The sequence below is a fragment of the Poecilia reticulata genome, chromosome 7 (assembly GCF_904066995.2).
Source record: "Poecilia reticulata chromosome 7, P_reticulata-male-v2, whole genome shotgun sequence".
NCBI lineage: Eukaryota > Metazoa > Chordata > Actinopteri > Cyprinodontiformes > Poeciliidae > Poecilia > Poecilia reticulata.
This window is the reverse complement of record NC_088836.1, coordinates 12,439,970-12,464,482: the sequence shown is the minus strand read 5'-3', so window position 1 is coordinate 12,464,482 and position 24,513 is coordinate 12,439,970. Positions and strand designations below refer to the sequence as shown.

At 39.4% G+C, this 24,513-nt stretch overlaps 1 protein-coding gene across 2 annotated transcripts in view; it reads left to right on the top strand.

Moving 5' to 3' along the window:
* Positions 1–538: 538 nt before the first annotated feature.
* Positions 539–24,513, top strand: part of LOC103467996 (forkhead box protein J3) — a 74,067-nt gene continuing 50,092 nt past the window's right edge. The window contains exons 1-3 of one of the 2 annotated variants that reach the window (XM_008414780.3): positions 540–977; positions 14,976–15,111; positions 15,403–15,887. In XM_008414780.3, the coding sequence (XP_008413002.2) occupies positions 15,522–15,887 (366 nt within the window). In that variant the 5' untranslated portion in view covers positions 540–977; positions 14,976–15,111; positions 15,403–15,521. Of the gene's footprint in view, positions 978–14,975; positions 15,112–15,402; positions 15,888–24,513 lie in introns of both variants that reach the window. The other variant, XM_081608888.1, reaches the window with a different exon arrangement.

Here is a 24,513-nt window from a genome sequence, read left to right as displayed (position 1 = left end):
ATGAACAACTGGTGCTGAGTGTCACAGAAAGTTAACCCACTAAAAAGATTAGACTCAGTGCACTTATATTATAATGGAATTATGACAATTAAGAAATGGTACGAGGAAGTCAGTTCCAACATAGTCCTCACCAGTTGGGTGCGCTGTTACTTCACATCAGACTCCACCCTGTGTTCAGTGGTCAAATTAGAAGTAAGGACTAGACTAGGATAGATTGGTCGTTTACCATCAAGCCGCAATGTATCAGAGTAACTTAGTTATACACGGCAAGCTTGCTTTTCCTATGCGATGAGTACATCAGTAATATTATAATGGTTCTTTGTCTAGAGCAATTGTGTATCTTTGAAATCTGGATGCTTTCAGTTTTTCATTTAGTTTTTCATTTTAAAGGAACGAAGTCGCTGAAATTATTGCCATAAATTATATAAATAAACGGCACTCCTTATTATAGCGCTTTTTTAAATAAAAAAGTATATGGTGCAAAAAGTACTCATTTTAAAATAGTTTACATTCAGTTAAATTTCTTGTCGAATCTCATTAATGTCAGAGCTGGGGACTAGTTAAATGAATGTGAATTCATATTTCCCCCTGTTGTGGTGCATGAATTCATCTTCAATGTGCTCCGGCTGGCGTTGGAAGTAGTTCCGGTGGCTTATCAGCGGAGCACGGAGCGCTCAGAGAGCCGGGATCTTCTGCCGCCGCCGCCGCTGCTGCCGCTGAGCTCAAACGCCAACAGCGGGTCGCAGTGTTTCCGTCAGGAGCGTCGAGTGACCACAAACAGCCCGGTCAGTTCAGTCTGACTCCGCCAGCCGGAGCGTCGAGCCTGCAAACCCGAGTGACAGCACAAAGATACCGCTGGAGCTTTTGTCTTCGGAAGGGGGGAATTTTCAAGTGCACAATCTGCGGCGTCTGGAATATGTAAAAAAAAAAAAAAAAAATCATAAGAGATCTAAGCCGGTTCAGTTTTATACCTCACGGTAAGTAGCCTGCGCAGGAATTTTTGGATGTTGGTCATGAAGGCATGTGATTTGTAATGACATATTGTGAAGCGGTAATGGTTTTACTTTTAAAGGCAGGCCGTGACAAGTTGACTGCCTGTGACAGTATGCATGCCTGCAGGTACTGGATATGTTTATTGCTTGCTTTTTTGTTGTTGCTGTTGTTGATAAGTCCCAACTTCTGCAAGTTTAACAGCATCTCACCTTCGTGACATTGACTCAATGAGACCGTCAGAAGAGATGCTGTTAAAACAAAGTTGTAGCCACTCGGTGTCGCACAGATTTTCAAGCGGTGAAATGTGTTTGGAGCAGTGAGTATCTACAGCTGTAGAGACGTTCACAGCGAGACCAGAAAGCGAGGCAACCTCAGAGGCGAGACTGAGCGAAGCTGCACACTGATGTGTCCCAAAGAATCGGCAAGGCAGCCGAGTCAGTCAGCCCAGATGCATGGAAGAGACTTAACTTTATCTATGAAGTCTGCATAATGAAAAAAGGACGAATAGTGAGGTCTCATTCACGTATGCAAATTAGTTTTAGAATCTTTCTAAATATGAATCCCCCCCTCACCCTAAATACTTATATGCATCATGCTAAATTACAGGTTTTCTGTGTTCAATAATATTAAGTCGGATTAGTGTCTGAATACATTTCCGAATGATCTGATTTCATGTAACTTAAAAATCAGTGTAAGTTTAGTATGTTCATCAAAAGGATCTAGAACATCTGAGAGTAAAGATTCATCAAATGGAAAACAAATTAGGAGACATTTTTTTAGCAACTTATGGCAGAAAGTGGTGCATCTAAGTTTTTTTTTCTCAGTGTAATGACTAAAATTTAGATAATTTTATAGAATAACAGTATAACATTTGTCCAAATATGCGTAATAGTATGACTTGTAGAGCTACAAAGACAGAAACTTCTTTTCCAAAATGAAACCATAAACTAAAATCCGAAAGTGTTATAAAGACTCAACATCTTTCTTCTTGCTGCAAGGACAAAACACAGTAACCAAAATCATATCGGCTGTTTGAATGACTTAACCTTCTAAGTTTGCATTTTGAATGTGAGATGTAGGTTTTCAGTTAACTTTGTGTTGATTTACAGGTTGGTTTGCTGCATATATCTCGCTATTGCCAGGTTTGCTGTATTCAGTTTAATACTGTAATGAAGAATATTGAAAAGTTAAAAGTCCAATTTGCATCACAGTTAGTTCAACTGAAAATAATCATGTTAAATAATACCACATCAACATTTATTGTCAAAATATGTTGTATCACATGCATTGGCCAGTGGGATTCTCACTGTTTGAACCCCTTAAGTAAAAATGTACAAGTGTCACTGCATTATAATACTTGGGAAAATATCTAATGTCTAACATGATTTAATTGTTTTTGTTTAAAGATGGAAAAGGACCAACTATCCCTACTGTTATTAAAATAATCCAACATTATTTTAACATTTATTTAAATTTTCAAATTTAGGTTTCAAGTGCCTGTTGCTCAAGATTTTCTAATCCTTCTTTTGTTTTGCTTTTTATAAGTCAACACAGACATAAATAGTTGATACTAGCTGGTTAATTAGTCGGGCTATCTGCTCAGGTAGAACCTGCAGTGAGCTACTTAATAGACATGATGCTTGTAGTTTTTCCCCCCCACTGCATTTCAGAAAATAGCAATAGCTTAATAAGAGTGAAAGGTGGGGAATCCTTTAGTTTTCACACCATTATTGTCTGCCTTCTGAAATATTTCAAAACACTTCACGGAAGTTAACGGGAACATGCTGTGCTCTTGTTTTTTTTAGCCAGCTGACAAGAAGTTAGCAGCATTGGTCAGTGGGAGAGCTCCACTCGTCCCATTAAAAGGATGAGAATATATATTTTCCTGGCATATAGTCTCTTTTTATAGCACAATTAAGTAACTATGTCACCTTCAAACATAACTCAATAGAAAATTTGCCTTCATAATTTGACGCCTTGAAATTGGCTTCTGTCTCTTTAAGGAGCTCCTTAAAGATGGCACTTTGTCTTCATCACAGTAACGTTTCTCCTTTAAGCCGTTAGAAGTGTTGCACTGAGAAACGCAATAAACTCAGCAGACGTGCAATTCCAGCGTGTGTTTGCTAATTCCTGCTGCTAGTCTGAAGGAGCTGAGTGGAAATAGGCGGTGCTTTGTGAGAGTAAATGTTTGGGCATATATTTATATACCCCCTTTAAAAAGACCTTGAACCACTATCAGAATAGTTCAACATTTTTGTGATAGTTGTACTTTTTAACGCCTCGGTACACCTTGGTACCACTTAGCTGGTCATGCCTGTTAAGTACCATAGAACGACAAGATACAGAGTTTAACATATGGTAACCATAAATAGTGATAATAAGGCACAAAATAGGTAAAGTAGAAAAATAGTCACAGTTATGTAAAAGAGATAATCTTTTCGATATCTAGAGGTTTTACAGCTTGTTGCTTCTACTTTGCAATCAAAAAAATCTACAGCCCCAGGGCTTTTGGTGAATTTAGGTGAACAACACAACATTTCTGTTGCTGCAGAGAAAAGTTCTGTAATTTAGTCAAACATTTAGTGTTATTATTCACATATGTTACAACGACAGCAACTTCTTTTTTCAGTTGTGAGCCTATAGCTCTAAAATGAAAGTGGGCTTTAAGATATCACCACGTTTCTTCTTGCTGCTGTTCAGACAGCCAGTCAGTACTGTCCAGCTCCCTAAAAATAAACAGACAGTATGAGATGTTACTGTGTGTTTGTGACAGACAGTGTTTTTTTTTTATTTTTTTTGCTTTGCTTTGCTTCTGATTTGGATGCATCTCTGATTCCTATCAAGATGAGAGCTGTCTGAACAGATTTCTCTCATCATTATTTGCTCAGAGATTTACTTGTGCTTGTAAATGGTGTTGATTGAGGGCAATTTGGCTTTTTAATTGCTGAACAGCTGCCACACTCACTGCTGATTGCCATTGTAGGCTCTTCTCAGTACATCACTCATAGACCTCCTAAATGCCTCATTAAAATGTTACGCGGAATCTCATGAAACGCGAAGAGAAGGAACCGTTGCAGTGTGTTTTTTTTTTTTTTACTTTATTTATTTTTTTTAGTGATTTGTGTTTTTATCGTCGGAAAGGTCATTGTAATTATTGTCAATGTTAGCAAACGCAATGGAGAAAGAAGTGACTCAAGTAATGACTTTCTGAAAGTTGAATGAGGGTTTATATTTGGGTAGTCTTAAGCATGGTAGCTTCTTAGAAAAAGATGATCTCCATATAATGGTAATAATAATTTTTTTTTTTATCCAGCTCTTGTGTCAGATTTTTCCTTCTTTCCCCTGCATTTTAATGATGATCTGTGTTATTTTTGTGCAGCTTCACATTCAGTGTCGTTCCCTTCTTTATACTGAAAGTTAAAACATGGTGGATTTGCAGTATAATACTAAACCCACCGTGCAATGCTACAGAAGAGTAATGAATTTGCCATTATTCTTTTCCAGGCCTAGATAAATTCTGAGTATTAAAATCTTTTAAGTTTAATACTCCCCCTTCCCCCAACATTTTTTCGAGAAGGTAACATTTCTAAAACTTAGAGATGCACAGATTAAGCTTTTGCTGGTCAATTCTGATTACTGGTCTTCTTTGAGGTCTGACCGTTGGGTTTAATTTTTTATTCTAAGGCCTTTAACATATGAAACATTAAAAAATGTACAAAGTAAAAGTACAAAGAACTTGCAGCACATGGATTAAACAGAAACATTTTCTGTTTAATCCAACAGAAAATGAAGGAATTACATTTTTTTTCTATTTATGCATCATAGCATATGTCTTTAATCTTTATCTGATCTTTAAGCTAAAAAAGAATACATAGTAGTACATGGAATTGATGCATGTGTGAAGGAAAGTAATTCAGACTTTTCAGGAATTTGCTGGATATTCACAGATCACAGAAAACTAGTTTATTGGCCGACTGGTGCAAGTTTACTGCAAATGTAGTGGTTTTTACATTAGTTGATATTTAAATGACACATTTTAACTTTAATTTGCTGTGTCACTCTTAAGTTGCTTAAGTTTAGAGATTTATAGATATTTAATACATGTTCAATAATCAAATAAGAGCTATTTTCTGCTTTCTTGGTGTCAAAGAACTTTATATCAGTCGATATCAATAGAAATTGCTGAAGCACACATATTTTTTAAGAGGTGCACCAATTATTCATCCAGAGATCGGATTTGGACAGTTTTGTTTTCTTTGGATCTGCTCTGTTTAATAATTGGTGGGTCAAATACTTAAATATTTAATTTACTCTGTTTATACAAGTTTAAAAATGGTCAGAAAAAGGCTTGGAGCTTATAATATTAATAGTCAATATAATACTGGCCCTGATGTGGTGAAATAGCTTTTTACCATCCTGCCAGGTCAGCATCCATTTGCATCCTCATTTTGTTTCACGACTCTAGTAACACACATCTATCTACTGCATTCACATTTCCCAGGTAGATATTTCCTTTAAATGTCTGGAATGGCATAAAAACAACAGATGCACACCTATAAACATTTTTGAAAAAAAATAAATAAATAAATAAAATGTATAGGAACCCTGACACCAAGCTAAGTTCTACAGATCAGATTGTATTCGTGAACAAGTTATAGACTCATGTTTTTAATACATATTTACTCTTTTGAAGTGCTCGAAAAATAAATTACACTTCAGAACATATAGAATTGAAACACAATCCTTGCACCCTGGTGTCTGCTTGGTGTTCACACCGAGTCTGTTTTATTGAAAAACTCAGCGTGAGCTGCATTAGCGTGTATCATTCAAAGCTTTTTCTTTCATTTTTTTTTTTTTTTTTTTTACAGCCCATAAGTAATCTCTGACATGCTGTGCAGAAAAACCTTCAGTATAACTGCAGCACTAACTTTTAGCTTTTTTTTTTTTTACTCATGCTATGATACGGTGAGTGTCTGTCTGTGATTTGCCTTGAAAAGAGCCGAGTCTCCAAATGAGGAACAACATGCTTTTAGCAAACACATACACCCACGATCTGTTGTTGACAAGAAGCTGCCTGGTCCTCATCACGAAAAAAAAAAAAAGATGCTGTGGGTTAACTGCGCTGCTTGAAAATGGTAGGGTTGCGGTTATTATATGAGGAGCAGTTTCAGCTGGAAGCCCCTCCAATCTGCCTCTAAATAGCACATCGCCACTGGTGATTGATTCAGCATTGTTTCAGGTATGTCAGTGCAGAGAAATTTAAAATACTGTAGGAACTTCATGTCAGGGCATTTACTTGTATGTAATCAATATGCAGCATCTTGCAATAGCATTCGTGGTCGCATTTTGTCATATTTTAACCACAAAATCCAATTTATTTCAGTGGGATTTTATGTGACAGTAGAACATGATTGTTATATTGGAGGAAATTGATTTTCTATTAAGCTAAATACAAATACATGCCACATTACAAAATGTACAGATGATGCCAAACTGACTGAATGGAGAGCGTTTGTGAGCATCGGTTTCCAGGTTTTTCCACAGAATCTCGGGTTTAAATGAATTGCTGTGTGTTTTGAGAATTTGTCCTGGTAAACATCATTTATTTCCCTGTGTTTAGCTCCGTATGCCTTTCCATACAATCTCAGCAACTTTTGTTTCCCTGCTGAGGTGATGCAGCCCAACGGCATGATGCTGCCTTCTTCACCGTGAGGGCTTTACGCTGATGTGCAGCATTGGTATATTGTTTTCTTTTACACAAAACTGAACAGCTGTGTTTTGAACTGGAGGAAATATTCATAGGAAATATTTAGAATACAAATGCACACTGTTCAAATTTTTTATTTAAAATCCTGAAAACTCCGTGTCGTTTTCCTCCCATTGCCCCCCCTAACTATGAGCCTCTTTGTGTTGATCTACCGCATAAAATCTCAACCAGCTACATTATGTTTTGTGGCTCAAACATGACAAAATGTGGAAAAGTTTTAGAGGTACCAATACTTTAGCAAGGCACTAATTCCCCAACATAACAGACTCCCGTGCCACCGAGCTCTAAACTGATGAATTTGACGACACATTAGAGCAGGCGTTCTCTCTTTTCAAGTACCTTTAAGTTCCCTGAGTGCTCCCAGTCACTGTGATTTTTGTCATGTCCCCAGGAAAGTACACATAATTTGAATTCTAATGCAGCAAATCCTTTTATCTTGTCAAAATCCTCTTTGATTCAGTTTGCAAAAGCGTCGCTGTGATTTCAAAAAGAAAGATGTGAGAGATAAGATAGGGGGAGTGGGGGGGATGATCACCTTTAGAGGGCTGCTATTTGGATTGAACTCAGCCACTGCGCTGCCAGCGACAAGAGCTTCCATTGTGAACCCGATGTCCCGCACAGGCAGAGAGCGTTGCACTCTTACTGCTTCATGTTTTAATGAGTAACAATTGTTGGCCAATTTGCATGTAAAACAATGCAATTACAAACAAGCATCAAAAAGCTGTAAAAACTTCTAAAAAATGTAAATGACTCTCTATTATTAAGCGCAACAAAACCCGAGCTATCCCTGCAAGCCTGGGCCTCGAGGTTTAGGATGCTGGCTTCCATTATTTATGCTATTCACAAGCCAAACTTTTTATTTTTTTTATTTTTTTTTGTAGGGTGGTACAGTTGGGTGCTTTAATCTATTTTTGCTGTAAATTAATGAATTTTTAAAGAGGACTAGTCCTCGCTGAATAGGGCTGGGATGTGGGAATGTAGCTTGAGTTGCGGTGGCGCCGCGCTATAGCCTCCTTTAGTGTGTGCAAAGCGCCAGTTCACAAACAGCATCCCATCTCTGTCTCTCTTGGGACCTTTCGCTGGGGGAGTTTGCTGAATGTTGCACTCTTATGTATTATTTATGACAAAATATGCCTTTTTAACTCCGCCGTTGTCAGAATCTCAAATTCTGATAGCTTTTTTTTTTTTTCCCCCTCCCCACATTTTGGTTGCTGTAAGACTTGCGGGTCGCTAACTCCTACCGCGGCGCGTGTTTTTTTTTTAGGTGTTGCGTTCTGTGTGGGCTTAACGGGTAAATATTTCATTCTAGGGCTAGTGAGAGTCAGTTACTGATTGAATTCCTTAGATGCCAAATTTTTTAACCTTATCTCAGTAGGATTTTCTGGTATACATGAAAGAACCGCGACATTGAATGAAGACGTTGACGGCTGAACTTGGTCGACATCAGCCAGCTAATGAAAGTTTTCCATCACCAATAAAATATGAGCCTCTGTATTAATCATCTCTTTATTCCCTTTCAGAGACGGGTTAGCCTGACCAGTCTGTTGAAGGCTGCCGACTTTGAAGTAGTGCCTTGCATTGACGCCTCTCCAGGTTTCGCGTATCAAATGATAATTGCTTAACCTAGCTCCATTTAGTGGCGCGCGAGCAGCCACGCTGGGGGCAGCTGATTTGCCTTGATATCTCATAAATGAACCTTTTCAGGGTTATGTTTTGCCAGAGCAGAAAGTAATTAAGATGTTCAATGTGGCTTTTTGGACCTTTTCCTCTCTCCTTTGAATGGCCCACACTTCTAGACATGTCAGCGCTCAAAATGCCTACAGAGTTTCTTTGACACATTAGCCCTGCTCTTGCCAGAAAGAAGTCCTTTCCAGAAACCCCCTCTGCTCCGCGCGCTCCGGGTGGGTATTTTGTCATTTCTTCATTTTCCACTGAAAATATTTTGATGCCTCTTTCCTTTAGCTCCCCATCCCTCGCCGCCACCCTCCCCTTTCTCACCCATCCCCCGTCACTCCATTGAAAGTTCGCTATTAAAATGCAGAACTGTAAAGCCCCCTCTCTCAGTCTAAAAGCCTGCTAGCAGCGGGAGACTGTTGGCTGTTAGTGATGCATACAGCTGAGTGAGTGCATAACAGCTACAAAATCTAATGGGTGAATACATTCAATCACACACACACACACACACGCACACACTCATCCTCAGCTCTTTTAAAGGGACAGTCATCAAAGCGCTATCCACAGCACACAGAGTGGTATATTATTACATTATTTTCAGAGAAGAGGAAAGAACGATTTTATTTTTTGCTTTTAAATGACTATATCCTCTTTTTTTTGTTAAAAAAAACCCGACGTGTGTAATTTCTTCTATGAACTCCATCAAGTCAAGCTGGAAAAAGTTTACTTCTTGTGTTTCTTTTAATTTAGTTGGTCGTAGCCCTCTGAAATCATCATATTTTACTGTGATCTTAATCTCTACTTATTCCTATTTCTGTTGAACTAATACAACTATTCACACTGCTCATTTAAATGCATCAGTGTAATTGCTGCCAAGGCATCCTCCACTCAATATTTCTATGCCTATACCCAGATAAATATGTATGACTTACATTTATGGTTAGGGGTTTTCCTAAAAAGTGAGGCTGCAATTAAGTCAAGAAGGTTTTTAGCTAATAAATACTGAAGTTGATTGCTTGCATTATGTACCAAAGCACATATGCATTTGGTTGCTGCTCTTTATTAAAAGTGCAGTTTTTTTAGATAACAAATCCCAAATTTGTGTCACACATTTGAGTCAGAACTATGTAAAACTACATTTTGCTCTAATTAGAGCTGCAAATCTTTTCGAGTATGTCACTACTAGCTTTGTACATCTAGAGGTGAAAATCTTTGCCCCTCCCTGTTTGCAAAATTAGCTGAAGCTCAGTCACTTTGGATGGAGAACATCTGCAAACAGCATTTTTCACTTTTTACCACAGATTCTCAACTTGATTTAGGCTCTAGGCTTTGACCGGGCCATTCTAAAACAGCAGAGGCTTGGGCTAAAACTTGTGCGCCACAAGATGACGATGGCATGAAATTACAATGCTATTGTTGAATTTTATGTTGATGATATCAGTTGCAATTCACTCACACTTTCCTCACTTTTCTTTTTTTGCCGTGACTCCAGCACTCCGGCATGAACTGTGACGCGAGCGTCTTGGCCACTAAGATTTGTGTCAGGTGTGGGCGTGAAAGGCAGTGAAAGTGAAAGTTTTATTGCATTGCTCCTGAAATGTCACAGCCTACTAAATATTGCATCCAAGAAGTTTTTGTACATGCAGTATTGCACATACTGAAATTGCAGTTCAAACTATGATTTGATGCATTGTGCAGCTCTAAGCTAAACCATTCCATCATACCTTTGGTTGTATGTTTAGGGTTGTTGAAAGGTAATCCCAGGGTCCAATGTAATTATTTTTTTGCTGTATCTTAACAGGTTTTCTTCCAGGATTATCCTATATTTGGCTCCATCCATCTTCACTTCAACTCCAAACAGTTTCCTTGGTCTTTGCTGCAGAAAAGCATCCTAACACCTGCCACAGCTGTATTTAACTGTGATTTGTTCATGGTGCACTGTTACCCTGCACACAGATAATTTCACATGCGGCCTGAAAACCAAACATGGCTTCTTTAATCTTTCTTCTTTGCTGGTCTTTGGTAAAGATCAGGTTTGTGGAATGGATAGCTGATCCTTGTGCTGTCAACCACTTCTTTCCTCTGAACTTTCTGCAGCTCCTCCAGGGAAACTAAGGCCCTTTTGGCTTTTTTATAGACTTACCTAGCCTCTCAGTTTAGATGGATGACCAAGTCATCGCAGATTTGCAAATAGGACATATCCTTTTCATTATTCTTATGATGGATTGAGTTTAGAATATTGTTTTATTACCCAACACTGCTTTAAACTTCCCTACACCCTTATTCCTGACCTGTCTGAAATGTTCCTTTCTCTCTACTGTTTGGTCACTAACACTCTCCAGGCCTTCACCAAACAGCTTTATTTAAACGGAGATTAAATTACCAATCAGATAAACTCGATTTATTAGTTGGTCGCCTTGAATTTTATTTAGGGGTATCAGAATTAAGAGCTCTGAAAACAAACACATGTTGCACTGTACAAATTTTTCTTTGTAAAATGTGCTACTTTGTGTTACTCTATCACATATAATCTCAGGGTACATTCAAGTCTTTGGTTGTGTGGAAGCTTTTAAAGGGTATTCTAACTTATGCACTGGCGAACAGCTGCTAGCACTGTTTTGCTTGCTAACACCTTGTGAAGTCTTTGTGGTCTCTTTGTGCTCATGTGGATTTTCTTCAGGCACTCCAGCTTCCTTCCTCAATTCCAGTGGTGAATTTGTTCGTTCTAGATTTTCATCAGGTGTGAGTGCATGTTTGTCCATCTGTGTTGCTTTGTGATTAGCGGGCATACCCTGCCTCCCACCCACTGACTGCTGGAGGTGGGCACCTGCAAGGATTGGGCAGGTGAAGAAAATTAACTGTGGATAGACGGGTTTTCAGATGGCATCTATAGATATATTGATTTAATTTGGTTACATAAAAGGAATCATCAATTGATTCTATCAACAAAATCTGTGAAGGTGAAGAAAATCTTTAAAAAACTATTTTCTCTACCTGTTATCACTTTAAAACATATTTCATTAGTCATTTGTCAAAACTAAATACAGTTGCTGTAGCACTAAGACATGTCTTCTCTGCAGCGGTCATGTTCCTGTAGAACCATGCTGATACAAAACCTGACCGATGTCAGACATAAAAGGTGTAGCGTTGAGGTTAGATTAGTCACGGTGGGACCAGTTGTCGGAGTCGACAAGGTAATTGGTTGTGTCTACCCACCCAGCAGGGTCCCTGTACTCATAAGCAAAGTCATATCCCCTTTTTCCTTCGCTGGTCTATGCTATTACTCATCATCTCAACACCTCAACAGGCTAGCGGTGCGAAGCATCACAATGTGCGACCGCGTAGGCATCCCACGCTCCGCAACTTCTCAACAACAGCAGCAGCGGCAGCACAGCAGGTCGGGGCTTGTGGCAGGCTGATTTGCAGTTCGAGCCTCCTCGTAATGAGAGGAAAATAAGCACTTGTTGTACCGTGTCTTGTGTGTCACCACCCAAATCCCACCTACCCACCGACATTAGATCCTTAGGAAAAAAAAAAAAAAGAAAGAAAGGAAGGCACACTAATTAAGACGGCTTCTTGGGATTTGGGAAAAAAAGAAAAAAATATGTTTGGATATACTTCTTGCGTAGTGGAGAGGCCTGAAGGAGAAGAAGCCTTATTGAGTTTTTCTTGGTTCCTTTTTCAGCATAGTCCCTCTGCCTGACTTGTTTAGCGTTATGATTTCTGCTGCTACACATGTTTTTTATTTTTTTATTTTTTTCCCTTCATGTAATTAAAGCAAGATACTTTTCAGATGCTGGGCATTTCCCCTCTTCTTCTTCATGTTGGTATATTAGGGCTCTCCATGGGGAAAGGTGGAGCGAAACCAATGTGTTTTATCTTTGTTGGCAGGCTTTTTGAAGCTCTCACACCTTTATCATTTACTGCATGAATAGAGGATGCGTGGGCCATTGGGCTCTTTGTTGTTGAAGGACACATGAAGGTTAGCGCATAGGATTGGGATGAAAGTTTAGATGTTTTTTTTCCATTTTATTATTTTGTGATTTAGATGTTAATTCCATGCCAAGACTGTTAACTCTTTACTGGCCTTAAATTATTATTATATTTTCTTTTACTTGGTAACCTGCTGAATGCACACTGTTAAAATGAACTGTTGAAGTTTAAGCAATAAAGTTAGCTCAACAGTGATTAGTTGTTTAACTTGGGTAGATTTTAGCTTGGATTTCCAAATTCAAATTTGTGAACTTTGTTACGCTCCTAATAAGATTGTTTTAGTTGGATGAAGTTAATTTTTAAAATGAACGAGGAACTTTTGTTTTAATGTGACTAACTGAACAATTAGGTCAAAAATACAAGCCAGAAAAAAATAACTAAACAATGAGATGAAACAAATCATATAAAGTAAAATATGAATGCAAGTCTGTTCTAAGCCCCGATAAAACTTAAGGTTGGAGTTGTGACATCACAGAAAACCAGATGCAACAGAAGAAAGTTCACTTGGTTGTGTAAACACATACTTAGGGTATTTTTTACTAAGTCTTTTCGTATATCCTATTTCAATACTCCTTTCTGCCACAGCATTAATTGCAGTCAAATGCACTCATCCAATTATCCAATTAGGTAATAACATTATTTACTGACTTCCGGCAACTTTTAAGGCAGCCTGTAGTTATTTTACTTTCTGAGTTGGAAGTAATGGCGGCATCATATCCCTTAACAAGCATCTTTACTGTTGCTTTCATAAAATCGAATAGCTTCAAAAAATAAGAGCATACTTTTTCAACGTAATGGCTCAACTTCCTTTATCACTCTCGTATAGCTCTGCTCTCTCTCAAAATTACTTTAAAAAAAATTTTGCTTACAGAATTGCTAACCCTGATTAGCATGTTTATGGCCTCTTACACAAATATGTTCTTCTGTTTGAACCCTGCACATCATTGTTTTCTCTGCTTGCAGATTTTCTTTGCTCTCTTGAAGCAAAGTGGAAATTCTTCCTGGTAACAGCTGCAGTCAAAGAACGAGGGCTTGATTTTTATTTATTTTTTTGTAACATCACTGTCTTCCTTTTGGTGTGCCTGTTTTGCTCATAAGAGTTCACTCCAGAGGTATCCCTGAGCAAAGAGAGCAGAGCTGAAAGTACAGTTTTTTTTTTCCCTGAGAGTTTGAGCGAGTGGAGCAGGATTTAAACGGGAGCAGAGGATATCTGTACAAAAAACATATCTGTAAGCAAGAGCTACTTCTTTTGCGTGAGAGAAGACTTTGAGGGTAAGGACATTATAACATGTAAGAAAATAAATCTTGCTCTTGCATATAAAATGTATGCTTTTAGATTTTTAAAAGAAAAAACAAATCCCGTATTATTGTGGCAAAACTTGATACAAAATTCCTGCTCAGAGAAATTTTCCCAACAGCTATTTTCCCTACCAAAATTGCTATATTTGTTAATATTAAAACCTTTCTAAATGTGTAGTTTTAATATTCTCTGCTGGACACAATAAATCAACAAAAACCTTCAGTTAAAGTCTAATGAGGATGTTTAGGTTGGATTTGTTACCAAAAAGACTGCAAAAGTTGTTTCATGGTCAATTGTTGAACATGAAACAACTTGTTTTATTTACAAATTTGTACGTTTAAAAATTAATATGTTAGACTTAATTTTGATTGAATTAAATGGGAATTATTTAACATGCTGTGAAATTATTTGTACAGCATTAGATGCTGTTGTTCATTGTTACCCACCAAAGTGGTTTATATTGGTTAAATCAAAGCATTTTCTCTGAAGACTAACTTGGGATTTTCAGTCCAACTGAGGTAAACTACGGTACAAAACAACCACGCATGGACAATATTATTATTATTATTATTTTTTTTTTAGCTATGACTCACGGCAAAATTATTTGTAAAACCCTTAATAAGGGTTGTTGCTAAGTTTGACTCAGGAAATATTTTTGGGGTGAGTGTTCTGCTTAAAGCTACAATAATAAGAGGCTGAGGGTTATTTAGCATATGTTTTTATTGCTTGCGTCTGACAGGGTTCTGAGAGACTGAGTGGGACAGAGAGGTGGGCACGGACTTGTTGGGAGAGAGAGAGAGAGAGAGAGAGAGAGGCACGTCAAGCAAGAAAATGAAAACGTGTATGTGCGTGAGAGAGATGGAGAGAGAGAGGGAGATGTGTGTTGGTGGGTTAGACAGAGGAAAGGGGACGAGCCTTTCAGCTCCTCTGGAGGGTTGGAATTCCTCCTGAGCTGCCCCCCACTCCAACATCCCCCTTTGGCAGACACTTGTGAAAACAATTCCCCAGCTTTTAGTCACTGTGCAGATCCAATTGCTGTTTCCACCTTGGACGGGATGTACTTTAAGCCAATCCAGACAGACACAACATAGAGAGGAAGAGAGAGAGAGAGAGAGAAAGAGGTGGTTTTAATCAGGCTGGACAGATGCCAAGGCCAGTTGAACGGTTGTGCGATATTAATATCTTATGAGGGCCGTCTGGCAGCGCAGGCTCACCGTCTTGTGTGGTTTTTGTGTTTGTACATTGCAGCCGCAGCAGCATCAGCCGCCGTCACGGTCACCAGATGAAGATTTTGTGAACATGCACAAGGGGAGGACTTTACCTTTCACAGCGCTGACTTCCCCAGATGCTTTGGCCAAAAGAAAGATGGAAGGAAATGGGAAGAGTAAGACACTTATCTCATTCCAAGCCCCCGAACTACTGTCCTACTTAATGTATAATTAATGGAAACAATATGATAAACAGTTTTTAATATCCCTCTCTCACATATTTATGTGCGGTGCTGAAGGCGAAGTGATGAAAGTGCCAAAATATTTTGTTTTCTGCTATACAACGCTAGACCGAATGTGGAAAATAATGTACAAGTTGACATCCATGTGTCTCTGCCAAGTCTGTTTTCTGCTCCAGCTAAGGAAGATGAATAGGCATAGTAAATAAACCTCCTGTTCTTCCCTAGGCTTGAGCCAAGACTGCAGCACGGAACCCATTCAGTGAGCCAGCAGAAGATCCCTCCGTACGCCACGTCGCCGAAGCCCCTCTCCTTCTTTCTCTTGACCCTCTGGAGCATCGAGCACCATGACCTCTGAGCTGGAGAGCAGCCTCACGTCCATGGACTGGCTTCCTCAGCTCGGCATGAGGGCAGCCATCCAGAAGGCAGACATGGGACACCACCACAGTCACCTTGGGCATCACCACCACCACCACCACATGCACCATCACGGGCACGGCCTGGGGAAGAAGATTGTGCATCTGGATCCAGGAACCACACTGGACCAAGAGGAAGCGGCGCAGCACAGAGACGGCAAACCCCCCTACAGCTATGCCAGCCTCATCACCTTCGCCATCAACGGTTCTCCGCGGAAACGGATGACGCTAAGTGAGATCTACCAGTGGATCTGCGACAACTTTCCTTACTACAGAGAGGCGGGCAGCGGCTGGAAGGTAAGAGAGGACAAGACGGGCAACTCCACATTTAGAGGTTTTTTGTTTTTTTTTGTTTGGGTATAATATACTAATATAGCAACCATAACACTGATCATCAACTCCTATGAAGGCAATCATCCGAGCCATTTGAATATTGCTGAGTGGTGCTTTTCAGGATGTGCTGAACTTTGAATTATAGTTTTGCTTCACAATATTGTTTATGAAAGTTTGCAATGCTCTGCTGATGTTGTGCAGCTCTGAATTTTCTAATATCCATGTAGGTTATGCTGCAATGAGTCTTGACCTGTTTGCTCTCTCTCTCTCTCTCGCTCTCTGTCTCTCTCTTTTCAGTGTTTTTGAAAAAAAATAAAAGTTTCTGTAGTCTGTGGCATTCCAGTCTAAAACTCTTATACCAGCAGGGGGCACTAATGTCAATATTGCCCCACTGAAAAGCAGCTGTCTTTCTCACTTGCAGCACTGCTGAAAAGATGAAAGTACTCAGCATGGCTAAAGTGGTACTCAGCTAAAATAATATTTCTACTTGTTCTCTTTGGCATTGTTTACCTTTTCCATCTTGAAAAAACACAATATAAAATAAAACTACATCCTCGGGGTTCGTGGTGAAAGTGTTGGTAAGCGTGTTTTTTAAAGTTGGCCAGTACGTCATAGTTTCCAACAATCTCATGATATTCAGTTCATATGTAGGGAAACTGCATTATAAAGGATCTTTATTTTGCAGATTATATGTGACTATTCTTTCTTCCTTCTCTGGTTTTGTCACATTTGGTTGTGCCTGTTCTGTGTGTTTTTTCACGCTTCCATTAATACCTTTGTAGAGTTTATTTGGTGTATTATTCTATACCCGATTGCTCCTAAAGTTTCGGTCTGGACATTTGTATTTTTGTCTTCTTCTTCACACTTTTGCTGATGGTCTAATCACGAGCTAACCTATCTAAATATTGCTTTGATCTTGGCATCCACTGTCTTTCTCCATAAGAGGCAGTACTTACAGCTTGTGGTTTTTATCTCATTGCCAACTCTCTAAGATCACCGTTACTGTTATGTATCTGACCCTATGGTCCTCTTTGATGTTCTCGGCAGGAAAACCTCGCAGCCCTGCACAGCATTCCTGCAGTTCCTAGCAGCCATAGAAGAACAGCGTCCATTTCTGCAGCTTGAAGCTCTAAAACGTTCCCAAAAACATTGAAAACTAAGGGCCGTTTGCTTAAGGCGTGTTTCACATTTCTCTCAAGTGTTGATGTTTTATATACCATAAATATGAAATATAGGATGAGTTGAATTATTTTAATTCCTCTCTAACATTTTCTGTTTTTTTATTTGCTAACATTTAAGCATGTCTGACTCAACAAGAGGAATTAATATTGGCTACCGATTGCATCATATCCTATGAAACTCATACTGATGGTGCTCGGGGTGCCACGCACCGCCTGATCCCGCTGTTGCCTTAAACAGCACGGAAACCTTTTAGTGAACTGAGAATGATTGACAGGAGCATTTTGTCTCATTCAGGGGACATTATTAAATCCTTATGCAAATGTAGCAATGCAAATCCTGGCTAATACGAGCAGAAAGGTGCCGCTGTTATTGGAGACAAATGAATAGATCCCCGTGGTTGTGTCTTGGGGATTCTGTGGCTTATTAGTGAAGAAGGGGATGGATATAGTCCTTCGACTGATGCACTGAAAAGGCTGTCTGCAAACTATGCACCAATTCATCTCTCTGAGAGTGGGAACGTTTTTCCTCTTCTCTCATTATTTCTCTTCCCTTTCACTTTCCATCTTCATCTCCTGAGCACTTGCACTCCACCAAACCTCCTCCCCTCCCCTCCTCCTCCTCCTCCCTCAGCCCTCCCCGTCAGTCACTCCTCTCGTCTCTTCTTCTCTTTTGCGTTCACAAACTCGTGTTTGTTCCCTGTCTGTAATCTTGAACGCACCGTTCCCTGAACATAGATGCATGCCAGAAACGGAGACAAAAAGGTTATGATCCAAGCCCGGGCTTTTTGCTGGCAGAGTTCCTTCACCTGCACATAGATTCAATCAATTAGTTTTTCTTTTTTGTCTCCAGAGAGGTGATAAAGGTTACCAAGACAATTTTTGGCTTTTTCTTACCGCTACTCATGAATGCATTCTGCTGGTTGTACTGGAGCGCCAGCATATTATTGTACCCCATAATTACAGCATGATATGCATTGATTGTGTATGTGTGTGACTGAATCCTGTTAAGATCATTAACACACCAGTGGCACTGAGATATTCTTCTCGGTCTGGCATTGCAGAGCTATGCCGCTTTTTAATAAGCCAGGTACAATACTTACAATCTATTGAATAAATCAGAAAAGCAGCAGGGCAAACATTTTGACTTTGTGTTTTTTTTTTCTTTTTTTACCAAGATAGATTCTAATTAATTAAAAAGTTTGGCATTCATCTGTAAAAAGCAAATCTTTGGCTTGTCCTTGAATTTGTCTTTTAGAAACTTCCAGGGCCTTCAATATTTGTCACATTTTCTCATGTTAAAGCCACAAATTTCAGTGCAGCTAATTTACAGTTCATGAGAAAAGAAAATGATATATGGCTTTCAATTTTTTATTCTCAAACAAACATCTGAAAGGTGCGGCATGCATTTCATTTACTTTAGTAAAAGGGGGCTGAATAAAGTCCAGTGAAACCAGATGAAGTAGAGATTCACTCACTACAGCCAGGGCTGCAAAAGAGCGGTACAGATCAAAGCGTTTTTGTGTGTCAGAATGACTTGGTGAAAGTCCAGACCTAAATTTATCTGTGAATCTGATCAGATCATTATTTGTAGAAATTGTTGAGATCCACAAATAATTTTTCTTCCACTTTCCATTTGTACAATTCTGTGTTGGTCTGCCGCATAAACCAGGTGCGTCAAACTCATCTTCATTTTGGGTCATATAAAAAATCTGAATGTTCTTAAAAGAGTCGGTTGTCCCAGAATGTATAGACAAAACCCATTAAATTGCTAAAATATCAATAAATAGCTGTTTCAGCATTCAGTCAGCGTTTCTTAAAATGAAATAATATCAAACATCTTTTCACACTGAGCAGTCCATTCAGAATTCCGTGATTAATTTAGGAATATTTGGAAACAATTTTTTACAATATTTGCTGCGCTAATGTGTGATGTTAAATGTGGCTTTTTATTATTAGCTGTATCGATCACAGACTATAACTTGACATCAGGGCAGCAGTCATTTAAACCCAATGTTTTTTGGCCAAATGTGAGAGAGAAAATGTCAGTAAAATCTGAAAAATGTTGGGATCTGTTGAATTTGTGTGAATTTTGCACATTTGTGAAAAACTGGAGAGAGTTCTTGTTGTAATTTTGAGTCTAGAGGGGCCACATGACCTTTGGGCCCCCAGGCTCTCAGTTTGACACGTGTGGCATAAACCCACCTGGATTTGGAAGTTGTAACCAAACCTAATGTAAACAAGCTGAATGTGTCTGAATAGCTTCTGAAGCTTCTCTTAAGCATTGATCAAAGTACATTATATTAGTTTGTACAGAAAGGCTTTAGACCAGGGGTGTCAAACTCCAGTCCTGAAGGGCCGCTGTCCTGCAGTTTTTAGATGTGCCACAGGTACAAAACACCTGAATCAAATGGCTTAATTACCTCCTCAGTTCTCCAGAGCCTTGCTAATGACCTCATTATTCTATTCAGGTGTGGTGCAGCAGAGGAACTTCTAAAAGTTGCAGGACACCGGCCCTCGAGGACTGGAGTTTGACACCCCTGCTTTAGACCATTGCTTTCTGGGTGACCTAACCCATCCCAGCAGGGCTTGTTTTGTGTCGGCCGTCACAGGGAACGTTACATAAGCCCAGATCATTCCGGTTAAGGTGATTGCTGTCTGCTGCACACAGTGGGATCCAGACTCAAAGATTGTCTTATTGACAGATTCTACAGATATTGTTGGTTGACATATCCACCTGTGTCAAGTGCAGACTCTTTTTTTTTTTTTGTGCTTTTTCTTCTGAATTTAGACTTGAGGCAAACTCTCGTGCTTTCAGGAAACACTTTGCATATACAATGCGTCCAGATTGTCTTGTCTCCGTTCGCCTGCCGCCGCGCGTGCACGTACGCTCACACACACACACACACACACGAATCTGTGGACCCAGAGAGAGACTCCCGCTCAGGTAGGCAGCGTACGTGTGCAGTCTGCAGATTACACGCAGGGAGCTCGACGGGAGATGAGATGGGAGGAGGAAGAGAGGTGTGTGTGTGTGTGTGTGTGTTGGGGGTTTGCTGTTAGAGAGCAGCGGAGAGGTTTACTACCCAGCACACGCACTCCGTCTGCTCTGTATGATAATGTGAGAGTGCAGGAATGGCAGAGTTTAAACCAGGACAACATGCATGCACCGACTCCACCACACGAACGCATACGACTGCCGTGTTGAACGGGTTGCATTTACCCACACGATCTCACTTTCAGATGTATCAAAAGTGAAAGCGGATATCTTTCTCTTGTACTCGTTCAGCCTCTCCAGGTCACGAGAGTTTTGGGTTCTTTGGCAAGAAAAAATGAATATGGAGAGAACTCTTTTTTTTTTTTTTTTTTGATGTGAGAAGTATTGACGAGAAGCTTCAGCTCGAGCGTGCATGCATAAACGATTTGCTTTTGGACCTTGTTGAATCTTCTTAAAACATCTAGCGTTACGCGTACCATTTCTTATTCTTTTTTTCCAATGTTTTCCTTAAAGCATGGGAGTAAGCTGGAAGAGGGCTATGACTGGAAACGGCGTTGCATCAGAATGCGTCATACCGGTGTTATTTAGTATCTCTGGAACGTTTTTATCTCCTCTATGTTATCTCTACCAGCCTCGCTCTCACTCCCTGCTTTTGTGCTCGTACATGTCCTGCCCCCCCCAGTCCCCTCTCTTAAAAAACCAAAACATCCCTATCTGGTCCACGTGTCGGTCCACTCTTGAGGCCACCTTGACCACAGCTTATAATGAGCACTCAGTGGGACACCAACGTTCACTGCAGGTTTCCCATTTTCTGTCTTTGTCCTTTTGCCGCCAGCTTGTTGGGGTGAGGCATCTGAAAATAAAATAATGTCCTGCAATTTCGATTTTGTTTTATTCTACGATAAGTAAGTGGAGGGTATTACTTCAACATTTTATTGAGACTATGTTATGTCAAACTATAAGTTCTGAGGTTTACATTATTCATCCTGTGGTTTAAAAAAAAAAAAAGTATTTTCAATATAATTTAGCTTCCTTTATCAGCAGCACCCTTTTCTATACTCACCACTGTCACCAGATTTCAAAACGTAGATATTTTGGCCTAGATTTCAAACTGTTGGCTTCTGCCGTCAGTCTGTGTTAGGTGTATGGCTGGTTGAAAGCATACACGTTTTTACATATTTAAGAAACGGGACATTATTATTTTCTGGGATTTTTCTACAGTTTGAGCTACCTATCAGTTGATCGGTCACTGTTTTTCTTTAGTTCAATAACAGACTAAAAGTTTACTCTAACCATTTACCTTTAATCTCCATTTAGAAAGCTGATGATGGTGTTTAGTTTACGGCAAAGTTTCCTTTAGAAGTGAAATGAAAGACCAAGAAGAGGGAGATTGATAGATAATGTGGAGTTTAAAACAACAAATGATTAACTGGTGTCTGTCGATTGTGCTGGCTTTTACAGCAAGTGAAGGACAACTATAAAGAGATTAAAACTTTTTCAGAAATATTTTCATGACCATCAATATTTGCGTTAATAATAAAGTCCCAATTGGGAAACTGGAAAACGTATTTTCCTTCTGTGATTTGGGGCTGCCTGTTTTAAAGTGGTTGGTGGGAAACATGACAGCAGAACTCCTTCATGATTTCCACCTGAGGCCGCGGTTAGCTTTCTAAACGGTCAACTTTCTAAATGACGAATTGCTTTTTCTACCTGGATTTTTAAATATGAATATGTCAGGGACAGTAATTTATATCCTGGTTGTTTACCTGAACTGATAAGATGCTCACAGATAACAAATGGACGAGTGATTTATCAAAGCGTGTGTAAAGATTTCTCAAACTGCCCACTGAAATGGTGGCATGAATGAAACATTTTAAATTAATAAAAAAAAAACCCATTTCTTAATTAAAACTGATCATAATATAAACTCTGAATGCATGTAAGCATGTATTACTTTAGAAAACAAAGATGCATATTTATATATTTAACAGATGAAGGCAGCTGAAGAGGTTGATAATAAAAGTTAGCCGTGTTTAACAAAAAGATAGATTGGATGGTTGTGGATCTTCCGTTTATCCTGTCCTTCCTGATATGCAATGTCTCTTCTGTAATTTCCTTTCCGCTCTGTCGTCTTGTGTTGTTATACAGGATGACAGGAAAATGAGGCAGTAATATGGGCCCTGTTCACTGCAAGACTCTGTTTCTGTTGGGTTGTGGTTAAAAGCAAGAGGAAGAAAAGCTCTTGAAGTCTGCAATGTAGGTGCTATTCACATAGTTTGAAAAAAAAGAGGTAGTTCTTCAATTACTCCACTTTATTCTGTTCTAAATCTGATTCAATTCTGACCACAGATTATTTTGGGTTCATGTTGTGATGCATTTTTCAGATAATCAACTGAGTTGAATGATGAAAATTACGCTGATAATCTGAAAGCTTAAAAAGACATTGAGATGTTTAAATTGTAATTTCTATATGTGGGTATGACGATGTCTGCAAAAGTCTGGAACTTGATATCAGCATTCTGCAAGTCATTTAAGAAATGGTCATGAGTGCCACTGTTCTTTTTTCTAATTGTCTTGTATCCTGGTTCCTGTCTTTTGAGTCCTTCCTTCCTTTTGCCTTTATTTAGTCTTTTCTCCCACTCTTCTTTCTCTCTTTGCCTTTTTTGTTGTGGTGTCATTCTTTCTGTCCTCCTCTGTTTTATTTATATTTCCTTTTTGCTATCCTTCATTCACTGATTCCTTTCCTTCTTCCTTTCCGCTCCCCTCTTTCTTTCTTGTTCTCAAATGTTCTGTCCTTCATTTCATTTCATTAATTTGATCCTTCCTTTGTTCTTTCATTTGTTCTCTTTGTCGATTCTTTCCTTACTTGCATCCATCTTATTTCCTTCCATTCCTTTTCTTATTCTGCCCTCCTCCCTTGTTTCACTTCTCCCTTCCTATCTTTTCTTTTCCTTCTATCCATGTTTCCTTTCTTGCAGCTTGTTTGCCTACTACTAGTCCTCCTATTTACTTCACTTTACCCTTTCTTCATCCTTTCCTTTCTAGTGTCCAAATGTTGCATTTCATCTCCCTTCCTACCTAACTTCGTTGCATCCCGTCTTGTGGCCTCCATCCATTCCTCCTTCTTCATTTCTTTCTTACTGCTGCATGTGAGTTTCCTTCCTTGGTTCCCCTCCTTCATCCTTTGTGTCCTCCTTTCTTGTATTAGCCTGCTGTTATGATAAATTCATAGTAAAAATTTTGACTTCACCTTTATGAAGGAATATTTAGGAATTTTAGACCAAAATGAAATGTGAGCCATGTATGCAGCACATACAAAACACAGTCCAGACTTGTGCAGTCGGTGCTGACTAAATCGGTCTCTCTGAAACCCCGAGGCTTCAGGCAGCCTCTCATGCAGCCAAGCTAATTGCGTGCAAATTAACAAAGCCTAATGTGAGGCTGTGAAGGGCAGCCGTGCCACAGAGGCCTTTGCCCTTTGGCTGACCACTGCGTATCACAGACAATCACCTGATATGAATCATTACTAAGCAATTTATTCAGGGTCACCACTCTTACTGCTGTATGTGAGCTTTACAGCTGAGAGCCTCGGCAGTCAACACTCAGCGTATGCTTCATTTCCATCACCTGTTTTGATCATTTTGGTTTAGTACAAAGGTGCGTAAGGCCACATCAACGCACATCTGTCCACATGTGGAAGAGAATGTATTAATATTAGCGGTGGAGTGAAACATGAGACAATACTGGGTTCACGATGACACTTTAGGAATCATTTTTTGAAAAACCAAGAAACTCAATTTTATTGTTTTCGCATAAAAAATTAAGCTTTCATAAAAGTATCTTGAAAACCCCCCTGTAACGATCAGTGTAGAAGACTTTAGTCAATATTTCACATCTCTAAAAGAAGTTAGAAGTTAGTTCAGGCATTCTTGATGCGAGTGTTGCAGTCATTGCTCGAAGTGTTGACGATGGCTTCATGAAGGATCTCCATGGTCTGGATCTGGCATCTGCTTTTCTAAACGTCTCTTTCCATCTTGTCTCAAATGTTTTGTTTCTAATGTGATTTAGATCAGGTGAACATGGAGGAGTTTTGAAAACGGGGATGTTGGCTCTCCTGGAAGAAGTTCTTTGTAAGATGAACTTTGTTGCCCCTTCTGACGAAAGACTCAGTAACCACTGCACAGCCTAGAGCTTTCAGTCATAGCCAGCAGTAGCCTCACTTCCTTGCACAACCTGAAGATCCATCGTTCCACTGAAGGAAAAAGTTCTTGTGACATCCTCTTACCCTTTCAGTAACAACGAAAACCATCAATACATTTTTCTCAGACTTTCCCTTAATCTTTTAATGATTACCTATGGTTATCGGAGCTGCTGTCATTATCAGTAAGAGCCTTAATTTGGGTCAAGGATCGGT